The 22,500-nt window shown below is 46.0% G+C and overlaps 2 protein-coding genes across 2 annotated transcripts in view; one reads left to right on the forward strand and one right to left on the reverse strand.

The window, feature by feature from the left end:
- The window catches only part of LOC308170511 (gastricsin-like), a gene marked incomplete at both ends in the record, with an annotated part of 5,544 nt that extends 1,177 nt beyond the window's left edge, over positions 1 to 4,367 (reverse strand). Inside the window, 7 exons of the mRNA XM_080545303.1 lie at positions 1 to 112; positions 231 to 347; positions 830 to 1,029; positions 1,762 to 1,880; positions 2,671 to 2,788; positions 3,750 to 3,882; positions 4,312 to 4,367. The exon at positions 1 to 112 is cut by the window's left edge and continues 33 nt beyond it. Coding sequence (XP_080401429.1) covers positions 1 to 112; positions 231 to 347; positions 830 to 1,029; positions 1,762 to 1,880; positions 2,671 to 2,788; positions 3,750 to 3,882; positions 4,312 to 4,367 — 855 coding nt within the window. The remainder of the gene's footprint in view (positions 113 to 230; positions 348 to 829; positions 1,030 to 1,761; positions 1,881 to 2,670; positions 2,789 to 3,749; positions 3,883 to 4,311) is intronic.
- mapk8ip2 (mitogen-activated protein kinase 8 interacting protein 2) overlaps positions 1 to 22,500 on the forward strand; it is a gene marked incomplete at both ends in the record, with an annotated part of 90,758 nt that overhangs the window by 44,645 nt on the left and 23,613 nt on the right. Inside the window, one exon of the mRNA XM_080545302.1 lies at positions 13,271 to 13,376. Coding sequence (XP_080401428.1) covers positions 13,271 to 13,376 — 106 coding nt within the window. The remainder of the gene's footprint in view (positions 1 to 13,270; positions 13,377 to 22,500) is intronic.

Genomic DNA, 22,500 nt, shown 5'->3' on the forward strand with positions numbered 1-22,500 from the left:
CATCAGCTCCTCTATGATCTGGCTCGGGGCGGTGAGCGTAGAGGTGCCGGTGTCCACGATGGCCTGGCAGCCCTGCCGACACACGCCCAACTCCCGACCGTTGATCTGGAACCTGGAAGGGAAACATGAAAAGCTCTCATTCATTTTTATTTTTGATGTTTTACTTCCATTACACTTACACTACCAGATGATCCAGATAAGAAGTCACTGTAGAAGGTGTTGGTTCTCACCCTTGGATGCCGATCTGCCAGTAGGTCTCAGAGGTGACGGGGGTCCAGTAGATCTGACCCTGGTACCTGCTGGGGTCCACACCTCCGAACGACAGCTCACTGCCCTGCTGCCCCCCCCTGCCAAACACAACAGATGTGATGTAATTCCAGAACTGGGCGCCATCATTGAATATATGGATGTAGCTGTATGGAGAGCTCTGATAGAAGAACTCATGTTAGTGGTTATGTGGAGAACTTTAACAGGTTGTAGATGTAGTGAAGGTGAAGATAGAGCACCTGGTCACCTGGTCAGGTAGAAAGGTTGTAGGTGTAGTGGAGGTGGGAGATAGAGGAGCACCTGGTCAGGTAGAAAGGTTGTAGATGTAGTGGAGGTGGGAGATAGAGGAGCACCTGGTCAGGTAGAAAGGTTGTAGGTGTAGTGGAGGTGGGAGATAGAGGAGCACCTGGTCAGGTAGAAAGGTTGTAGATGTAGTGGAGGTGGGAGATAGAGGAGCACCTGGTCAGGTAGAAAGGTTGTAGATGTAGTGGAGGTGGGAGATAGAGGAGCACCTGGTCAGGTAGAAAGGTTGTAGATGTAGTGGAGGTGGGAGATAGAGCACCTGGTCAGGTAGAAAGCGAACATGTTGGCCTGGAGCAGGTTCAGGGACATCATGCTGTCCATGACGGGGGTCTCGTGTCCCACGGCGAGGGCAGGGTACGCCAGGCCCATGATGCCATCGAACTTGGCCACCACAAAGTTCTCACCTGGCTCACTGGTGCTCAGACCGAACTCCTGTTTGGGGATGACGATCTCAGCGATCTACGGAGACCAAATCACAAAATAGTACAACAGTACATTTATACACAAGTCATCTGTGATGGGTAATCTCTGTGTTATTCATCAGGTTATTCAAGCAGGATCGACACATAATCATCATAATTTTAACAATATTATGTGACGCGGTCTGGTGAAAAGGTCCTCAAGTACGGCAAAGTCATTAGAAAGTAGTTGAAGAAGACATCGTGCTTATTTGAATGTTGGTAATGTTGGAGCCCCTCAACACAAATACCGGAGAAACTCGCTCTGAATCAAAACACACACAAGACAGCTGCTAGGAGCTAGCGAGCTAGCAAAGCTAGCAAACTAGGAGCTAGCAAACTAGCAGGCTAGCAAGGAACATCTCTACGAACATCTAACTGCATGTTTAGCACATCACAACATGCTGCTAGAACATGTTAAAAACACACAACTACCATCATTAAAGGATCACCCAGTCCCTGCTTTTGCGCACATCCTAAAATGTAAGTTTATTTACAATCCACGATTCACTTACCCAGTAGCCTGACCCCTAAATTACAGCGCAAGTGTCGACCTCAGCAGCACGTGTGTGTGTGGCGGAACTGCTGCGGCTCTTTCTGTTGTGTCTTCCATACTGGAAGCGTTTCTGCTACGCCTGTCCTGCTGCTGCTGCTAGCCTGTACTGCTGTTAGCCTGTACTGCTGCTAGCCTGTACTGCTGCTAGATAAACATAACTATTACAATCCAACTTACATTGACAGTGTCGTATGCAAAGACTCCGTCCAGGCTGCCAGCTCCGTAGGGCAGGTAGAAGGTCTGGCCGTTGGCAGAGTAGGTAGATGAGGCCTGGGGGTTAAACTTCTTGTGTGTGTCTGGATATAACAGAGAGCAGATGACATAATATTATGGAGGTCATAGAAGCACCAGATGACATATGAAGGTCATGTCATAGAAGCAGCCACTAAGCCAGGCAGCCTGTTCACTCTTATGGCTCATCTGATAACCAGAGTTAGCAGTCACAGTGGGAGCAGTCACAGCAGCAGTCACAGTAGCAACAGTCACAGCAGCAGTCACAGCAGCAGTCACAGTAGCAGCAGTCACAGTGGTAGCAGTCACAGCAGCAGTCACAGTAGCAACAGTCACAGCAGCAGTCACAGTGGTAGTCACAGCAGCAGCAGTCACAGCAGCAGTCACAGTAGCAGCAGTCACAGTGGGAGCAGTCACAGCAGCAGTCACAGCAGCAGTCACAGTAGCAGTCACAGCAGCAGTCACAGTGGCAGCAGTCACAGTGGTAGCAGTCACAGTAGCAACAGTCACAGCAGCAGTCACAGCAGCAGTCACAGCAGCAGTCACAGCAGCAGTCACAGTGGTAGCAGTCACAGTGGCAGCAGTCACAGCAGCAGTCACAGTGGCAGCAGTCACAGCAGCAGTCACAGTGGTAGCAGTCACAGTAGCAGTCACAGTGGTAGCAGTCACAGCAGCAGTCACAGTGGCAGCAGTCACAGCAGCAGTCACAGTGGCAGCAGTCACAGCAGCAGTCACAGTGGTAGCAGTCACAGTAGCAGTCACAGTGGTAGCAGTCACAGTGGTAGCAGTCACAGTGGTAGCAGTCACAGCAGCAGTTAATGAGTTGTAGTCATTGAGGCGTTGGGCGGTACTCACTGCAGGCCTGGGTGTTGCAGTCGACAGAGTCGACCCAGAGGTTGGAAGAGCCGGTGTCAAACAGCACCTGGAAGGACTGTGGGGGCGTGCCGATGCTGATGGCTCCGTAGTAGGTGGTCTGAGGACACATTTACATTGACATGTTTGGCATTTAGCAGACGCCTTATTCCAAATTGACTTACAATCAATACATTTGAATACTAAGCAAGTGAATCATCAATCCACCAGTCGTAGCAGGAAGAGTAATCCAGCTCAGGCCAGGGGCCATTGATAGAAGGAAAAACCTTCTTCTATCAAGGGGGGCAATAGAAGTTTTTAGGGACACAGTAGAGGGGAAAAACGGGTGTCTTCAGGAGACACAGTGCTGAGGGGCAGGAGGAGCAGTTAAGGTGTAACCTGAAGAGATAGAGGTCTTCAGTCTACGACGGAAGATGGGTAGTGACTCTGCAGTTCTGACAGCCGTGACACGTCAACCAGGAGGTGAGGGTTAGGGGCAGAGGGAGCCACAAAGCCCCAGAACGAGGCACTGTACCCTGGGTCAGCAGCCCTGCCCTGCCCTGCCCTGTCCATGTACTGTACTGTCAATTATCCATCACCTGTTCAGGCTCAGTGATAGAGCCATAACTTTGCTATACTGTATGCTCTAAGATGTTTGGAGTCACCTCGTCCGCACAGAACATTTATTGAATTTACTGAGTAAAGTATTGTCATTATCTGATGTAGCCAATCACACCACTGGGAGGCGTGGCTCAGAATCACAACAGTGTGGTACGGAAGCCCTGATGGAGGTGTGGTCGGAGATGATTGGCACATTCTCCAGCTTCTTGCATTGTGAATGAAGGCAGAGTTTGATGGTTGGCATGGTCGAAAGACCTTCTTAGCATTTGTGCACCCGTGTTTGGAAATTAGATTTGCTTGTAATCTTGTCATGGTGGGAGTAGAAGTAGTAGAACAGGCTTTCCAATTTATAGCAATATTAAATGAGAATATAGACAAGTGACTCTATTGGAGGGTTCCGTATGTGTGAACCCCAGATACAGTAGCTGTTAGTGTGGCTCTAGTCTAGAGCGTGGTCTTACGTCTGCGTAGTTGTTGATATACATGGAGCGGATGAACTCTGGCTGGTACTTGAGAGCAGGGTCGCTGTAAGGCAGCTCCTGGCCCTTCTCCCTCAGAGCCTCTCGCATCGACTGGTGCTTCACCAGAGGGACCCTAGGAAACAGACACACTCACAGGCTGTGTTCTGAATGACACCCTATTCCTCACAGTGCATCCTCTCCATATTCCTTGAGGTTGACACTTATCAGAGAGAGAGAGAGACAGAGAGACAGAGAGACAGAGAGAGAGAGAGAGAGACAGAGAGAGAGACACAGAGAGAGAGACAAAGAGAGAGAGAGAGAGAGAGAGAGAGAGAGAGAGAGAGAGAGAGAGACAGAGAGACAGAGACAGAGAGAGAGAGAGAGAGAGACAGAGAGAGAGAGACAGAGAGAGAGAGACAGAGAGAGAGAGAGAGAGAGACAGAGAGACAGAGACAGAGAGAGAGAGAGAGACAGAGAGAGAGAGACAGAGAGAGAGAGAGAGACAGAGAGAGAGAGGAAGTAGAAACCTAGAAAGAGGGAGAAAACAAAGTATAGTTCTTACCTTACGATTCCCTCTGCGAGCACGGCACACAACAACACAACAATGAGACACTTCATGATCTCTTGTGAACACACGACTCCCCTGGGTGGATACACCTCACCCCGGGCCGGCCCAGCCTTATATACAGTCCAGAACCCACCCCGTACCGGATCAACACCGGTTCAGAGGTGACCCTCAACTCCTTTGTGTGTTTAATACCATTTCTCATTCCCTTCATTGCTCCACACGCTCCATTCAGCATGCAGGAAAGCCCTGACCTGCCCCTGCAGATAGCAGTGTTAACCAAACACACCTCCCAGACACCAGAGTGGTGTTGTATCTGCTAGAACGATAATACGACAATGTTGGATATGTCCTACAAAAGTGCTGCCACTCTATGTTACAACATGTAGTTATCTACCATATGTGTTTACTGTACCTGTATACTTAATGTCTCACAACGTCCAGGGGGACATTTTCTGCCATTGCACTGAGAGTGTGTCAACAAAAGATTAGATTCAACTTTATTGATATTGCAGAGTACAAGTACCCAACAACCAAATGCACTCTAGCATTTTTTATTTTTGGCATTTAGCAGACGCCTTATTCCAAAGCGACTTATTATCAATACATTTGACTACTAAGCAAGTGAATCATCAATCCACCAGTCGTAGCAGCTGTCCCTTTAGCTGCCTGGTAAGCAAGCACCAGGGTCTTGAATCTGATGCGAGCTGCTATCAGGAGCCAGTGCAGGGAGTGAAGGAGAGGGGTGACATGAGAGTATTTGGGGAGGTTGAACACCAGACGGGCAGCAGCGTTCTGGATGAGCTGTAGAGGTCTGATGGCGGAGGCGGGGAGCCCAGCCAGGAGTATGTTGCAGTAATCAAGCCGGGAGATGACCAGTGCCTGGGTCAAGAGTAGGGTTGGGTACCGTTTGGGTTTTATCCGGTACCGGTACCTAACCGATACTTTAAAAACGGTACCGGTACCAAAACGGTACTTAATTCGGTACTTTTGATTTTTTAAAATGACATATATAATAATAACACGGTCGACAACATTAAACAGCTTTTCCCTTTTTTATTGCTGAGGCACAATATATATTAGTTAAATATACACTCAAATTAAAATAAATGAAAATAAAACTCCTGAGCCTTGGGGACTCCATTAAGCTGGGGGTGCCTATCGTTGGTACTGATGTCGAATACGAGTACACACTTGTTCGGCAGCCCCTCAAGGACATCAGAATATTCTTAGAAAAGGGATCTAGTGAAGAGGCCTGCATAGCCCCCAGAACCAAGAAGACCGAGAGGAAATATAACTCTGATAAACTGGAGCCCTCCGCCTCGTCAAAATCCAAACTCTGTTGCCGCTCAGCTACTACTCCCCTCCCCCTCTCTGGTCCATGTTGACATGACGATTCATTTTTCAGACACAGTAGTAGGATAAGGACAGTACCCGAATATCAAGAGATCCCCGATCATGTTGTCCTCCTCGCAGAGACGCAGCCACACATCCGCACAACGTCATCAACAGACGTGTCGAATCCTGGAGTGCACTGTCCAATCAAAGGCTTGCGTTCGTAAACTCGCTCTGAGAGTGTCGCAGCGCACACTGGGCCCGACGTCATAAGGGGAGCAAGTCATTTGATTGGACAGAAGGCATTCCACGAGTGGTGATCAGAATTCCAGAACAAGTTTACGGAACGCACCCATAAGTCGAGCGTCGCGTTACGCCAACCCGCTAGCGGAAGTTGCTATTAGCAACCTTCTCGTTATCCTTCCGTACTCGCTGCTTTCACTGAGTGGAAATTTAACAGGCGATGTGACGTCGCGAGATAGAAAAGTACCGAAATGAGGCACCGAAATCTCCTTTGCGATTCGGTACGGGTACATACCGAATGTAAAGTAACCGGTACCTACCGGTACCGATTTTCGGTACCCAACCCTAGTCAAGAGTTGCTCTGCTTCTCTGGTGAGGAATGGTCGTATCCTTCTGATGTTGTAAAGGAAGAATCTGCAGGAGCGAGCCGTTGCTGCAATGTTCTCCGCACAGGATAGTTGGTTGTCCAGGATCACTCCAAGGTTCTTGGCTGTCAGGGAGGGGGTTAGAGTAGAGTTCTCCACTGTGATGGAGAAGTCTTGGAGAGGGCAGGCTTTCCCGGGGAAGAGGAGCTCGGTCTTGTTAAGATTGAGCTTGAGATGGTGGTCTGACATCCATGTTGAAATGTCAGTGAGGTATGCAGAGACACGGGTTGCCACGTGTAGATCAGAGGGGGGGAAGGACAGGAAGACTTGAGTGTCATCTGCGTAGCTGTGGTAGGAGAACCCATGTGAGGAGATTACCGAGCCAAGAGACTTGGTGTAGAGAGAGAACAGTAGGGGCCCTAGGACATAGCCCTGGGGTACCCCAGTGGTGAGGGTTCGTGGAGAAGACAGCGATTTTCTCCAGGTCACCTGGTAGGAGCGAACCGCCAGGTAGGAAAAAAAACAGGAGTGTGCGGTGCCAGAGATGCCCAGTTCTGAGAGGATGGAGAGAATGATCTGGTGGTTGACTGTGTCGAAGGCAGCAGACAGGTCCAGGAGAATGAGAACGGAGGAGAGGGAGGAAGCTTGAGCAGAGTGGAGGGCTTCCGTGACAGCAAAGAGAGCAGTCTCAGTGGAGTGCCCAGCCTTGAAGCCGGATTGGTGGTCAGTCAGTTGTTTAGATGCCGCGCGTTCAAGGGTTTTGGAAGGGAAGGAGAGAAGGGATACCGATCTGTAATTGTGGATAGATGATGGGTCAAGGGTAGGTTTCTTGAGGAGAGGCTTGACTCTGGCTATTTTGAAGGCCGCTGGGACAGATCCTGTGGATAGGGAGGAGTTGATTACGGTGGTAAAGTAAGGAAGGATGTCGGAGGAAATGGATTGGAGAAGAGGGGAGGGGATGGGATCGAGAGGGCATGTGGTTGCTCGCTTGGATGTGATAAGTGTGAGAATCTCATCGGGGGAGAGGGGGAAAAAGATGACAAGCCAGAGACCGAGTGTCGAGCAGAGAGTTTGGAAGGGGTGTTAGCATCGTTGGTAGGAGGAGGGGAAAAAGGTGCTGCTGATGTCGTCCACCTTTTTCTCAAAGTAGGTGACAAAGTCATCGGCACACAGGGAGGAAGGAGGAGGGGGAGGAGGTGGGCTGAGGAGAGTGGAGAAAGTGGAGAACAGTTTTCTAGGATTAGAAGCAGAAGAATGTATTTTGGAATGATAGTAGGATGCTTTAGCAGCTGATGCAGAGGAGGCGTAGTTGGAGAGGAGAGAGTGATAGAGGTTAAGGTCATCAGAGAGACCAGTTTTTCTCCATTTCCTCTCAGCTGCCCTGAGCTCTAGTCTACAAGCATGTAGCGTTTCAGAGAGCCAGGGAGCCCGAGGAAAGGATCGAGCTGGCTTCAAGGTTAGTGGACAGAGGGCGTTGAAGGATGAGGTGAGAGCGGACAGGAGGGTGGAGGATGCTGCATCAGTGGATAGAAGGGAGAAGCATTCAACAGAGGGTAGGGAGGATAAGACAGAAGAAGAGAGGGTGGTGGGGGACAGGGTACGTAGGTTGCGACGAGAGGGTCTTAAGTGGTTAGGGGCTGACAGGGAAGAGGTGGTTTTGAGGGGAAGGGAGAAGGATATAAAGTGGTGATCAGAAACTGGAAGAGGGGTAACAGTTAGGTTGGAAGTGTGGGAGGATCTGGTGAAGACAAGGTCGAGCTGATTGCCTGCTTTATGAGTCAGAGGAGAGGGGGACAGGGTAAGCATCTAACCAGAAGTGTAAATAGTGATATCGTACAAAACATGATAGTGAAGTGGTACAATATGGCAGTACAGTAGGTAGACGTATACAAGAGATGGATAGCAGTAAGCCATGTACGCCTTCATAACTTCCTGACTCATCCTCTACGGTTTGCCTAATAACATCCTAAACAAACTCCAATACGTCCAGAACTCTGCTGCCCGTCTGCTCACCTCCACTCGCCACCCCTGTCCTCCAAAACCTACACTGGCTCCCGGTCAAATACAGGATCCAATTCAAAATCCTACTCACCACTTACAAAGCCATCAACAATCTGGCCCCCTCATACCTTGCCGACCTCGTCCCCCTCCACACCCCCTCCCGTTGCCCAGGGGGGGGGGGGTACACAGTGACCAGGGGGGTACACATATACTTGGGGGCGGGGGTTCATCAGAGTGTGTGGGGGGGGGGGGGTGTTCATCAGATGTGTTGTGAAAGAAGCTGTTCTGGAGCCTGTTGGTACAGACCTGAGAATCCTGCACCTCCTGAGGCTCTTAGATGGTAGGGGGTCAAACAGACCCTGGCTGGGGTGATGGTAGGGGGTCAAACAGACCCTGGCTGGGGGGTGAGAGGTGTCCTTGATGATGCTTGCCGCCCTCTACTGACACCAGTCCGCCTGGACTCGATGGTGGGGAGTTTGGTGCCGACGATGCGCTGGGCGGTTTCCACCCCCTGTTGCAGGGCCTTCTGGTCTGACACAGGGCAGCTAGCTGCCGTACCTCACTGAGATGGTGAGGATGGTGAGGATGGTGAGGATGGTGAGGATGGTGAGGATGGTGAGGATGGTGAGGATGGTGAGGATGGTGAGGATGGTGAGGATGGTGAGGATGGTGAGGATGGTGAGATGGTGAGGATGCTCTCAATGGTGCAGCGGTAGAAGTTGGCCAGAATCCTTGGAGACAGCTGGGCTTTCTACAGTGTCCTCAGGACGTATCAGGGTGCTGCATGATATGACCTGACCTGCTGCTGTCAGACTGGTCATGTGACCTGACCTGCTGCTGTCAGACTAGTCATGTGACCTGACCTGCTGCTGTCAGACTGGTCATGTGACCTGACCTGCTGCTAGCGGGTCTGTCCGTGCTTCTCTCTTTCAAGGTGAACAAAAGATAAAAATGAGTTTTGTTGACACGTTTTCAAGCAGCTTGTAAATCAGCTCCAGCATATGTTCTGGTCGGAAATTTTTTTTCTTTAAACCTCGATTACAACCGTTTAGTTATTTCAGTGGCAAAGTCTTTTTCTGTAAAATTCATTTCAGTTGAAATAGGGTGATGTTCTGGGCCAGATACTAACTAGTCGTGATATGACTTGATCTGGCCGTTATCAGGCTGGTCTGAATTGGTCCGTTGGTGCTGCTGGGGTCATTCATTCTAAAGTGGTACAGTAAATCTGCAGCTGGATGAAACAGTTTTTTTCCATTGTTTTGGCTGTCATTGAAACGTGGTGATCAGAAGGTCATGAGTTCAAATCCCACCTGGGAACACCACCACTAGTGTGTCCTTGAGTAAGACCTGGGAACACCACCACTAGTGTGTCCTTGAGTAAGGCACTTAGCCCTCAGTTACTCCAGGGAGACTGTCCCTGTAATCTCTTAACTGTTAGTCGCTTTGGATACAAGCGTCTGCTAAATGGTTAAAATGTAAATGTAGATAAAGGTCTAAAGCACAGAACACACACACACACACACACACACACACACACACACACACACACACACACACAGACACACACACACACACACACACACAGACACACACCTCTCCAAGGTCAGGACTATACATGTTTTCCACAGACGGAATATAGATGTGTTATATCTTATTAACATAACTGAAGTGAGAGTGGCGCTATCAGAGGCGCCACTCAACAACCTTACAGTGCTTCTGAAGGCTGTTTACAGTTTAAATGCTGTTTACAGTTTAAATTATGTTTACAGTCTAAATGCTGTTTACAGTCTAAATTATGTTTACAGTTTAAAATGCTGTTTACAGTTTAAATGCTGTTTACAGTCTAAATGCTGTTTACAGTCTAAATGCTGTTTACAGTTTAAATGCTGTTTACAGTCTAAATGCTGTTTACAGTCTAAATGCTGTTAACAGTTTAAATGCTGTTAACAGTTTAAATGATGTTTACAGTTTAAATGATGTTTACAGTCTAAATGCTGTTTACAGGAGATTGGGTTTTTCTGTTTTGATTTGCTGCTACTGGGAAATTACACAGTATACAATATATATATATATATATATATACCCAAACCCTTACTATTAAACATCTTGTATAAACATATAGCCAAACCCTTACTATTAAACATCTTATATAAACATATATACCCAAACCCTTACTATTAAACATCTTATACAAACCATATATACCCAAACCCTTACTATTAAACATCTTATATAAACCATATATATACATATATATACCCAAACCCTTACTAGTATGAAACATCTTATATAAACATATATACCGTTAATACTACACTGTAAAAAACAACAACTACGCTTTATTCAGTAGAGTTAGTATTCTGAATTGTTCAGACAGGATCATTTAAATTACGATGAGTGAACGTAAAAATGTACATCAGAGGAATGGAATGGACCCCAATAAGTTCTAAACATACAATTGTGAATAAACTGAAATTGCAATTCGTTGATGGCACATCTGGTTCGTTGGTATAACAGCAGCGCATGCGCACAAGGCAGCTCAGACCTCAACGCATTTCTTTGATTGGCTGCTTGGCCACAACTGATTTGCATATTAGCGCCCCCAAAGGATTCTGGGCCCAATTTATGTGAGTTTTGTGGGTCACACTGTGACTTTGTTGTACAGGGGAAAGTATGGGGTAGTTCCAACTTTTGGGGGATAAGTCCTGGTGCTTGCTTACCGGGCAGCTAAAGGGACAGCCCCTGCCTACCTGAAGGAAATGGTCACCCCCCAAACTCCAGCCCAACGGGATTCATGGTCTGTCGGTATTAGATGACGAGACGATGCCGTGGCTTCTGGAGGGGTGTCCAGAAATATAGCCAGAGTGAGCCCCTCAACCAGGCCTCGGGGTGGTAAAAGGGTAGCCCCTCAACCAGGCCTCGGGGTGGTAAAAGGGTAGCCCCTCAACCAGGCTTCGGGGTGGTAAAAGGGTAGCCCCTCGGCCCCGAGCCTGGTGGAGTGGAGAGGAAAAACAACTACCCATGCGCCCAATGCCTTAAAAATGTTGGCTGTGTCAATGTATCAATGGCAGTTGACATCCAATAAAAGGATGCATTATTACATTGTGTTCGAGTCCAATAAATGTCCACGCTACAATACAAATCAGGAGCATTGTTCTCACTGAATAAAAGTTGATTAATGTTGATGATATTCAGTATTGTGGCGAATGTTATCGCCTGGTTACTGTTACGTTCACTACCGTGTTCACTGCTTTGTTGTTGTTCATTGATTGGTCGCTTGGCCACAAACGATTTGCATATTAGCGGCCCCAAAGGATTATGGGAACATTCTATGTACATTTTATGGGTCAAACCGTAGATGTGTCGTACAGGGGGAAGTATCGGGTAGTTCGAGTTTGAAGGGATAACCAAGCTACATCCGTGCCTTGAATGTGACTGTGTCAGTGTTCGATGCCAGGCAACGGTCAATAAAAGTTCTCTTGATTACACTTAGTGTGCAGAGTCCAATCCATATCCACGCTACAGTATTATTGATTTATTTCAGAATTTAGTTTTTTTTAGTCATTTTGGCTAATGGAAAAAAGTGAATGGGGTGGAAAGAATGACTATTATATTCTCGATTAGCTTTTTGTAGTTTTGTGAACAACACCATTTATTGAACAAACAAATCTGCATTGGCAGAATGAAGAATTAAACGTGATGACCATTGACAGGACAAACTAATATTAGTTGGACCAACATTCTAATATCAGTTGGACCAACAATCTAATATGAGTTGGAACAACAAACTCAAAATTCTTAGTGCATAAGGTTGCCTTGAACTTTTAAATATTCTCAACCATTCTTTTTTTAGAGTGTAGGCCTGTTAATACTAGGCCTGTTAACTAGGCCTAGCCTATGATGTCCTTTTATAAGATGTAAACTGGCTCTAACCTTGATAAGAGCAGCAGCAGCTGTGTGGAGAGACCCTGACAGTCTGCAGTGTTACAGCAGGAGGAGAGAGACAGTCTGCAGTGTTACAGTCGTACAGTCGTAGTAGTGTGTGTGTGTGTGTGTGTGTGTGTGTGTGTGTGTGTGTGTGAGAGAGAGAGTTTGTGTGTGTGTGTGTGTGTGTTTGTGTTTGTGTGTGTGTGTGCGTGTGTGCCTGATATACTGAATGTATACTGTATACCTATAGGAGCTGTGGAAGTACCCAGCCTTCACTAGAAAACCTGCAATGCAGCATTCCCTCTCTGAGCTTCACACATTCTGAAACCTCGGGTGTAGAGCCCATCCCTGCTGAAACTAACGTACCAGAGATGCAATATAAACAGGATATGTCTCAGTTCATTAAGCCACCAGTGTGTAGGGAGTTGGAACCCCAAACTGGGCCTGAACATTGGTGTAAAGAAATCCCCAAAACAACGAGGATTCCTTCCCATCAAGCCCATGTAAGGATGTCAGTAGCTTAGTGGTCCTGTAGGCTGTACTGAATGTGGTGGTGATAAAACAAACAACAAAAAAAGAAAGCAACAACTTGAGGTTCACACACAGGAGGGGAAATGACGTCAATGGGAAGTCGTCATTGTGTCTGGAGAGCAGCCGGGCAGGGCAGGAGATGGAGGGGGTGTGTGGGGGGGTGGAGGGGTGTGGAGGGTGTGTGTGTGTGTGTGGGGGGGGGGGGTGGAGGGTGTGTGTGGGGGGGTGGAGGGGATGGAGGGTGTGTGTGTGTGTGTGGGGGGGGGGGGGTGGAGGGGATGGAGGGTGTGTGTGTGTGTGGGGGGGGGGGGGGGGGGTGGAGGGGATGGAGGGTGTGTGTGGGCTTGTCTCAGAGAACCAGATAGATGGTGACAGGCCATAGCTCAGAGCAGGCTTCCCCAGGGCTGGAGCACACTATGTGGGCATGAGTCAGAGAGAAACTCCCCTCTAGAGAAAGGAGGGGAGGTAGACACCATGACAAGAGCGTATGTTTGTGGAGAATATGTAGAATGTGTGTGTATTAACTATGAACTTTCTCCCCTCTGTGTTTCCAGGCCAGCTCATGATATTAGCCTGGAGGAGTTTGATGACGAAGATCTCTCTGAAATCACAGACGACTGTGGGATTGGACTGAACTACGACTCTGACCCCTATGAGAAGGTGAGACCAACACACATGCACGCACATGCGCACACACACACACACACACACACACACACACACACACACACACAAAGCACAAAGCACAAAGCACAAAGCACAAAGCACAAAGCACAAAGCACACCAAATGTGTACATTGCTTATCTTTTCAGGTTTATCGATCAATCAAATCAATTTTTACTGTATGCCAATATCGTAGCATTAGAAAGTACACTGATCAGGGTATGCCCTCCTACTCTTGGTAAACTTTACCCCGGAAAATAAACCAAACATTTTAAAACAGAATACCTACTGAAAAACGGCTTATTTGTGTGTTGCTTTACTAATCTGTTGTGTAAGTGTCTCTGTTCCCCTCGGGATATTATCTGTCCTTGTGGGAGCAGCAGCCATGACATCACGTCATTAGTGACGTTTATCTGTAGCTGCTACATCTTTCCCTTTATGATAAACAGAAGCACCAATGGGCGACACGTTCAGAGTCCAAACCTACATGGACACAGCCTAGTGTGTCAGAGGGAACAGCCTAGTGTGTCAGGGGGAACAGCCTAGTGTGTCAGGGGGAACAGCCTAGTGTGTCAGATGAACAGCCTAGTGTGTCAGATGAACAGCCTAGTGTGTCAGATGAACAGCCTAGTGTGTCAGATGAACAGCCTAGTGTGTCAGATGAACAGCCTAGTGTGTCAGATGAACAGCCTAGTGTGTCAGATGGAACAGCCTAGTGTGTCAGATGAACAGCCTAGTGTGTCAGATGAACAGCCTAGTGTGTCAGATGAACAGCCTAGTGTGTCAGATGAACAGCCTAGTGTGTCAGATGAACAGCCTAGTGTGTCAGATGAACAGCCTAGTGTGTCAGAGGGAACAGCCTAGTGTGTCAGAGGGAACAGCCTAGTGTGTCAGATGAACAGCCTAGTGTGTCAGATGAACAGCCTAGTGTGTCAGATGAACAGCCTAGTGTGTCAGATGAACAGCCTAGTGTGTCAGATGAACAGCCTAGTGTGTCAGATGAACAGCCTAGTGTGTCAGATGGAACAGCCTAGTGTGTCAGATGAACAGCCTAGTGTGTCAGATGAACAGCCTAGTGTGTCAGATGAACAGCCTAGTGTGTCAGATGGCATTTAGACTTCCCCTCAGTGACACGGGTCTGGGTGGAACTGTTCTGATATTCCTACAGTAGTGACGCATTCACATCCATGGGAACAGCATGCCCTCATACACCCTTTATCTACTGTATCTACTGTACTGTATCTGCTGTATATACTGTATCTGCTGTATCTACTGTATCTGCTGTATCTACTGTATGCTGCGTGTTAGTAGGACAGTCTTGTTGTCTCCGTCCTCATGCCTCCTCTCTCTGTGGATGTAAATGTTTTATGGTTGTGGCTGGGAGCCATGGCTGCAGCAGAGGGGGGGTGACCCAGTCAGTTTGCTGCTATGCAGAGACAACCTCCCTCCCTCCCTCAGTCCTCTCTCCCTCCCTCCCTTCCTCCCTCCTGCTATGCAGAGTTCTGCTCAGAGATACCCCCCCTCTTTTCTCTTTCCTTGTTCACCCCTCCCTCCACCCCCTCCATCCCTCCCTCTCTCTCTCTCTCTCTCTGCTGTGTATATAGACAGATATTAACTAAGCAGAGAGAGGAAAAGGTTTCCTATTGTGAAGTTTATGACACATCTGAGCAGGCCGTGTTTGCCTCTGCCTCATTAATCCTCCAACAACAGGGCCGTGGAATTATGTAGAGTGTCTCTGTTTCTACTGTAGCAGGGCTCTCTCTAAAGCTGCACAACACCAGGTCCTAAAACCCTGCTCAGTTTATAAATATGTACTGTAGGTTTATAAACATGTACTGTAGGTTTATAAACATGTACTGTAGGTTTATGAACATGTACTGTAGGTTTATGAACATGTACTGTAGGTGTGTTTATAAACATGTACTGTAGGTTTATAAATATGTACTGTAGGTTTATGAACATGTACTGTAGGTGTGTTTATAAACATGTACTGTAGGTTTATAAACATGTACTGTAGGTGTGTTTATAAACATGTACTGTAGGTTTATAAATATGTACTGTAGGTTTATGAACATGTACTGTAGGTGTGTTTATAAACATGTACTGTAGGTTTATAAACATGTACTGTAGGCGTGCAGCAGAGACAGTGTCACTCTGTGTTACGTTATATCACCGCCCACGTCCAAAATCCCCAAAGGAACTAATCCTGCTGACATGGTATGGCGACACTGGGTTACACAGCATTGACACAGGCATACAATGTCCCATGTGTGTGTGTGTGTGTGTGTGTGTGTGTGTGTGTGTGTGTGTGTGTGTGCGTGTGCGTGTGTGTGTGTGTGTTTGTGTGTTTGTACGTGCTTGCTTCTCTCTGTGTGTGTATTTACTGTAAGTGAGAGTGTGTGTGTTGTTTTTCTGTGTGTAGAAGATGAGAGTGACCGTGTGTTTATGTCAGTGTGCGGTGGTCATGGCAGACTAGTTGTCTTTGATGTTTTGGATTTACCGTCAATCAAACCAGTGGGATTATCCTGCTGCCTAATCTCCTTCTCCTATTAATTTACATTTGTTACGGGGTTCAGTTCTTAATCTGAATATTCCTTTCAAGATTAAGAGTTGCCCCTTCTGACGCACGCTAACACACACACATACTTATCTCCCCATTAAGCATATATATATATATATATATATATATATATATATATATATATATATATATATATAAACTCCTCCAAAAAAGTTTGGAAACGTTATTTCAGTCGATTCTTCCTCCCCTTTAATAATACCAATTGGTATTGTATTTTATATCGTTGGAAAGCCTGATTAGTCACCTTTACAACGAGGTACAACTTGTAAGGACCATGCATTCGTGGAATGAGTAACACAGCTAAACGTGTGGGTAGCGGCCCAAAGAAATGTGCCAAAATCCCCTGCAATATTCTTCTGTTGGTATTCACTCTCGTTTTGAGCTTCAAGTGCTGGCAGGTGTATGTCAGTCACAGGTGTGTGACTGGCACCTGAATGGCACCTAATTGACAGGAATGATATTCTGGGGCCAGTGGCGATCCCATATCTCCAGAATCTGGGACCTAACTCCATCCTCCAGGATGACAACGCTCGCCCCCACATAGCCAGGATCATCACAGAGCACCTCCAGAATTTGGGAGTGGAGAGGGTGGAATGGCCTGCCGTGAATCCAGACCTCAACCCAATTGAACACTTGTGCGATCAGCATGGGCGTGCTGTACGTGCCAGAGTGACCAACGCAACCATGTTGACTTGTGGCAAATCCTAGTTGAGGAATGACCAGCATGAGGAGGAGGTGCCAAGCTGTTGTGACTGCGTATAGATCTTCCACACGCTACTGAGGTCCCTGACAGTGTAAAATTAATCAAGTGTAAAAATGGCCAATAATGTGTGTTGTTTTTTCCTTATTACTGTGGGAGAGTGCAATCATCCAATCCACCAAGCAACTCAAAACGAGAGTGAATACCAACAGAAGAATATTGGGGATTTTGGCAAATATTGTTGGGCCGCTACCCACACGTTTAGCTGTGTTGCTCATTCCACAAATGCATGATCCTTACAAGTTGTACCTTGTTGTAAAGGCGACTAATCAGGCTTTCCAACGATATAAAATACAATACCAATTGGTAATATTAAAGGGGAGGAATAATCAAAAAAAAAAAATTGAGGGGTTTATATTAGTACTATGAATTGATTACAATGTTTAATCAAGTTAATGACAATAACAACATTTAAAATACCAGTATTTATTGGATTTTTTGGGGGGAGATAAAACAAAAACGTGTGTTGGAATAAAGAAATGCAACAAACTGGTTAGAGGAATCAGTTCTTTATTTTCTTTATTATATATACAGTATATATACCATATTACCATATATGGGTGTATATATATATACACCCTTTAATTCTTATTTGGGCATTTGAATGATTCTGTTAATGAATTATTATGTTCAGCGTTATAGTCAACAAACAAACAAACAAACAAAAACAAAACAGCATGACAGTCAGTATCAGTAGACAGTCAGCATCAGTAGACAGTCAGTATCAGTAGACAGTCAGTATCAGTAGACAGAGCAGTATCAGTAGACAGAGCAGTATCAGTAGACAGCAGTATCAGTAGACAGAGCAGTATCAGTAGACAGTCAGTATCAGTAGATAGAGCAGTAGATGCTCTGAGAGGACACCTAGAGACACCTGGCAGCAGACTGGTATGGTTGTATTATGATCCTGAACTAACTAACTAACTAGGTGCAACGTGGTGACCCGTCCTGCGTCTGGCCCATGGCCATAGACTAGTGTACAGTCAGTCAGCAACCCCAGTATAACCATAGGTAGCTGCACCATTCTCTTTAACCAGCTCCCCTTTGACCAGCTCAAAAATGCTTAGTGTGAAAAGGGGGAGAGGGAAAGCTGTACTTGAACATGTCTGTTTATCTTGTCTTTCAGTTACTCTCCCCTCCTTTCTCTCTTTCTGTCAGTCTCTCCTCTCTTCCCCCCCCCCCCCCGCCACATGTATTATTATCACCCCCCCCCCCCCCCCCCCCCGCCCTGCCACATGTATTATTCACGCTGTCACAGACCAGCTGAAGACTGATAGGGTCTGTGGCAGCCGTGGCCTTTTTTATGTGTATAGATTTTATAGAGAGGAAATGACATCATTGATGAGGAGGAACTGGGAGTATCAATCACCAGATGGAACAGGAAAGGCAGTTTGATGAATCGCACATGAATGTCAGGCATGTTTTATATCATTTTCAACAGGGTTAGGGTTAGATTACAAGAAGGTGAATGCGACACAAGAACAGCAACAGATCACATAATGAATTCAACACTTTCAACACCTTTTTCCTCTCTGAGAAAGACAATGTCGTAAAGCAGGGCGCAGATGGAGAAAAACAAACCTTCAAGCCCACTATAAAGACATTCTTCAAAACTATAACTTAGAAATAAGTGCCAGACCTTTTCTTTTCTCTAAGATCATAAACAATAATATCAATAATGCCTGCATGCTTAAAACTGTTGACAGACTAACAAATCCCCCAACATCCTTTGCTCAGGAATTTCACTCGACTAGTAAATGCAATGAGCTTGCATCCTTTTTTAACAATAAATTAGAAACCATTAGACAAGGCTTTAGCTCTTCTGTGTCAGGCATGAAAAACATGTCTCCATTAACACCCCCAAATAGGGCGGACATAACAACCATGTCACAATTTAACACCATCGACTACAAGACTCTAGATAAAATCACGTCACATCTTAACCCATCCACCTGTGTCCTTGTCCTGCCAACAAGCTTTTTTAAAAACATATTTAGCTGCATGGCAGGTGAACTAATACAAATAATCAACGCTTCCCTTTCATCAGGAATTTTCCCTGAAATCCTGAAAACTGCAGTTATCAAGCCTTTACTAAAAAAGAAAGGCCTTTGTACTAAACTAGTACACTACAGACCCATATAAAAAATAAAAAGTTGCCCACGATCAACTTAGCAATTATTTGTCCCAAAATGATCGCTTTCGTCCCCTACATAGCACTGAAACGGACCTTATTAAAGTCCTTAATGACATTTGTGTAAACACCAACTCCGAAATGGTACTACTAGACCTTAGTGCTGCCTTTGACACTGTAGACCACGACATTTTAATAGATAGACTAAAAACCTGGGAAGGACTTTCAGGCACTGCCCTAAACTAGTTTAGGTCCTACCTACAAAACAGAAGCTACTATGTTTCCATTGGCAACTTTGTGTCAGACAAAATGACATGTGGGGTTCCCCAAGGATCAATCCTTGGCCCCCTCCTATTCAATCTCTGTATGCTTGCATTGGGACGGATCATAAAAAAGAACAAAATTGCCTACATAGCCCTCTCACCAAACAACTATAGTCCCATCAACAATCTCTGTAATTTCATTGAACAAATAAATGCCTGGATGACACAAAACGTCTTCCAACTAAACAAGGACAAAACAGAGATAGTTGTATTCGGTGCACCTGACAAAAGATCGAAACGTGATTCTCTCTCTTTAAACTAATATACAGGTTAGAAATCTTGGTGTAATTCTAGACACCAATCTAAACTTAAAATCTAAACCAGCCTACTGTCACCTGAAAAACAAGAATGAGAGGTTTCATGTCCAAACAAGACCTTGAAAAGCTCATCCATGCATTTGTTTAGAGTAGACTTGATTATTAATGGTCTACTAACAGGCCTATCTAAAGGAGCTGGTCTACTAACAGGCCTATCTAAAGGAGCTGGTCTACTAACAGGCCTATCTAAAGGAGCTGGTCTACTAACAGGCCTATCTAAAGGAGCTGGTCTACTAAGGCCTAGGCTACACAATCACCTCAAATAAAGGTCAACGGAACAACTGTAGAATGGAAACAGCATTGAACTGAACATCCAGTCTGTGAGGACAGTACTGTGTGTGTTGTGTGTCCTGTACAGTACTGTGTGTGTTGTGTGTCCCGTACAGTACTGTATGTGTTGTGTATCCCGTACAGTACTGTGTGTGTTGTGTATCCTGTACAGTACTGTGTGTGTTGTGTATCCTGTACAGTACTGTGTGTGTTGTGTGTATCATGTACAGTACTGTGTGTGTTGTGTGTATCCTGTACAGTACTGTGTGTGTTGTGTGTATCATGTACAGTACTGTGTGTGTTGTGTGTATCATGTACAGTACTGTGTGTGTTGTGTATCCTGTACAGTACTGTGTGTGTTGTGTATCCTGTACAGTACTGTGTGTGTTGTGTGTATCATGTACAGTACTGTGTGTGTGTTGTGTATCATGTACAGTACTGTGTGTGTTGTGTATCCTGTACAGTACTGTGTGTGTTGTGTATCCTGTACAGTACTGTGTGTGTTGTGTATCATGTACAGTACTGTGTGTGTTGTGTGTATCATGTACAGTACTGTGTGTGTTGTGTGTATCCTGTACAGTACTGTGTGTGTGTTGTGTGTATCATGTACAGTACTGTGTGTGTTGTGTATCATGTACAGTACTGTGTGTGTGTTGTGTGTATCATGTACAGTACTGTGTGTGTTGTGTGTATCATGTACAGTACTGTATGTGTTGTGTGTCCTGTACAGTACTGTGTGTGTTGTGTGTCCTGTACAGTACTGTGTGTGTGTTGTGCGTCCTGTACAGTACTGTGTGTGTCGTGTATCCTGTACAGTACTGTGTGTGTTGTGTATCCCGTACAGTACTGTGTGTGTTGTGTGTATCATGTACAGTACTGTGTGTGTTGTGTATCCTGTACAGTACTGTGTGTGTGTGTATCATGTACAGTACTGTGTGTTGTGTGTATCATGTACAGTACTGTGTGTGTTGTGTGTCCTGTACAGTACTGTGTGTGTTGTGTATCCTGTACAGTACTGTGTGTGTTGTGTGTATCATGTACAGTACTGTGTGTGTTGTGTATCCTGTACAGTACTGTGTGTGTTGTGTGTATCATGTACAGTACTGTGTGTGTTGTGTATCCTGTACAGTACTGTGTGTGTTGTGTATCATGTACAGTACTGTGTGTGTTGTGTGTATCATGTACAGTACTGTGTGTGTTGTGTGTATCATGTACAGTACTGTGTGTGTTGTGTGTATCATGTACAGTACTGTGTGTGTTGTGTGTCCTGTACAGTACTGTGTGTGTTGTGTGTCCTGTACAGTACTGTGTGTGTTGTGTGTATCATGTACAGTACTGTGTGTGTTGTGTGTCCTGTACAGTACTGTGTGTGTTGTGTGTATCATGTACAGTACTGTGTGTGTTGTGTATCATGTACAGTACTGTGTGTGTTGTGTATCATGTACAGTACTGTGTGTGTTGTGTGTCCTGTGGCCTTTGGCTGCAGACGAGCAGACTAATCTAGTTTATATCGATGGTGGTTATGGCTCCTATCCTTGAGACAGTGAGAGAGGTAGAAAAACTGAATTCACAGCATCACGCTGCTTTCCTCCCAGTCAGCAGATCAGTTGTGCTTGCGTAAGGCGGCTCTGTCCCAGGGAGGGTCAGCCAGGGCTGAGCAGGGGGGATGGGATGTCCTTGGGAACATGAGACCAGGGGGGTCGATGCTCATATTGATGCTGCAGAGCCTCTGTCCCTGCTGCTGTTCTCCTCAGATCTATGAACCTTCTTATTGATCCCATGGTTACGCTTTTACATGGATGATGTCAACAGCAGGGGATTCTCTTTACTTAATAATAAAAGTGCACTAATATTGTATGTGTACTGTATGTGTACTGTATGTGTACTGTATGTGTACTGTATGTGTACTGTATGTGTACTGTATGAGTACTGTATGAGTATTGTATGTGTACTGTATGTGTACTGTATGTGTACTGTATGTGTACTGTTACATGACACGTGTGTCACATACAAAAAAGAATCATGTGAAAGAAAAAGTACTGCAAGAAAACATGTGTCATTGATCTACTTGTGATGGAGTTGATTTATGTTCTCTGGTGTGTTAGGAGGGTCAGAAGGTGTGTTAGGAGGGTCATATGGTGTGTTAGGAGGGTCAGAGGGTGTATTAGGAGGGTCAGAGGGTGTGTTAGGAGGGTCAGAGGGTGTGTTAGGAGGGTCATATGGTGTGTTAGGAGGGTCAGAGGGTGTCAGCAGTATTGTGTGAGGCGGATGAGAGGAGGAGGAGGCGGAGGAGGTACTTTGATGCCTCCATTAAATGGGTAGTTCTGAGAGGAGCTGTGTGTAGATGTGTAGTTCTGAGAGGAGCTGTGTGTAGATGTGTAGTTCTGAGAGGAGCTGTGTGTAGATGTGTAGTTCTGAGAGGAGCTGTGTGTAGATGTGTAGTTCTGAGAGGAGCTGTGTGTAGATGTGTAGTTCTGAGAGGAGCTGTGTGTAGATTTGTAGTTCTGAGAGGAGCTGTGTGTAGATGTGTAGTTCTGAGAGGAGCTGTGTGTAGATGTGTAGTTCTGAGAGGAGCTGTGTAGTTCTGAGAGGAGCTGTGTGTAGATGTGTAGTTCTGAGAGGAGCTGTGTGTCGATGTGTAGTTCTGAGAGGAGCTGTGTAGTTCTGAGAGGAGCTGTGTGTCGATGTGTAGTTCTGAGAGGAGCTGTGTGTAGATGTGTAGTTCTGAGAGGAGCTGTG

This window comes from Nansenia antarctica (assembly GCF_963989245.1).
Source record: "Nansenia antarctica genome assembly, chromosome: 14".
Lineage (NCBI taxonomy): Eukaryota > Metazoa > Chordata > Actinopteri > Argentiniformes > Microstomatidae > Nansenia > Nansenia antarctica.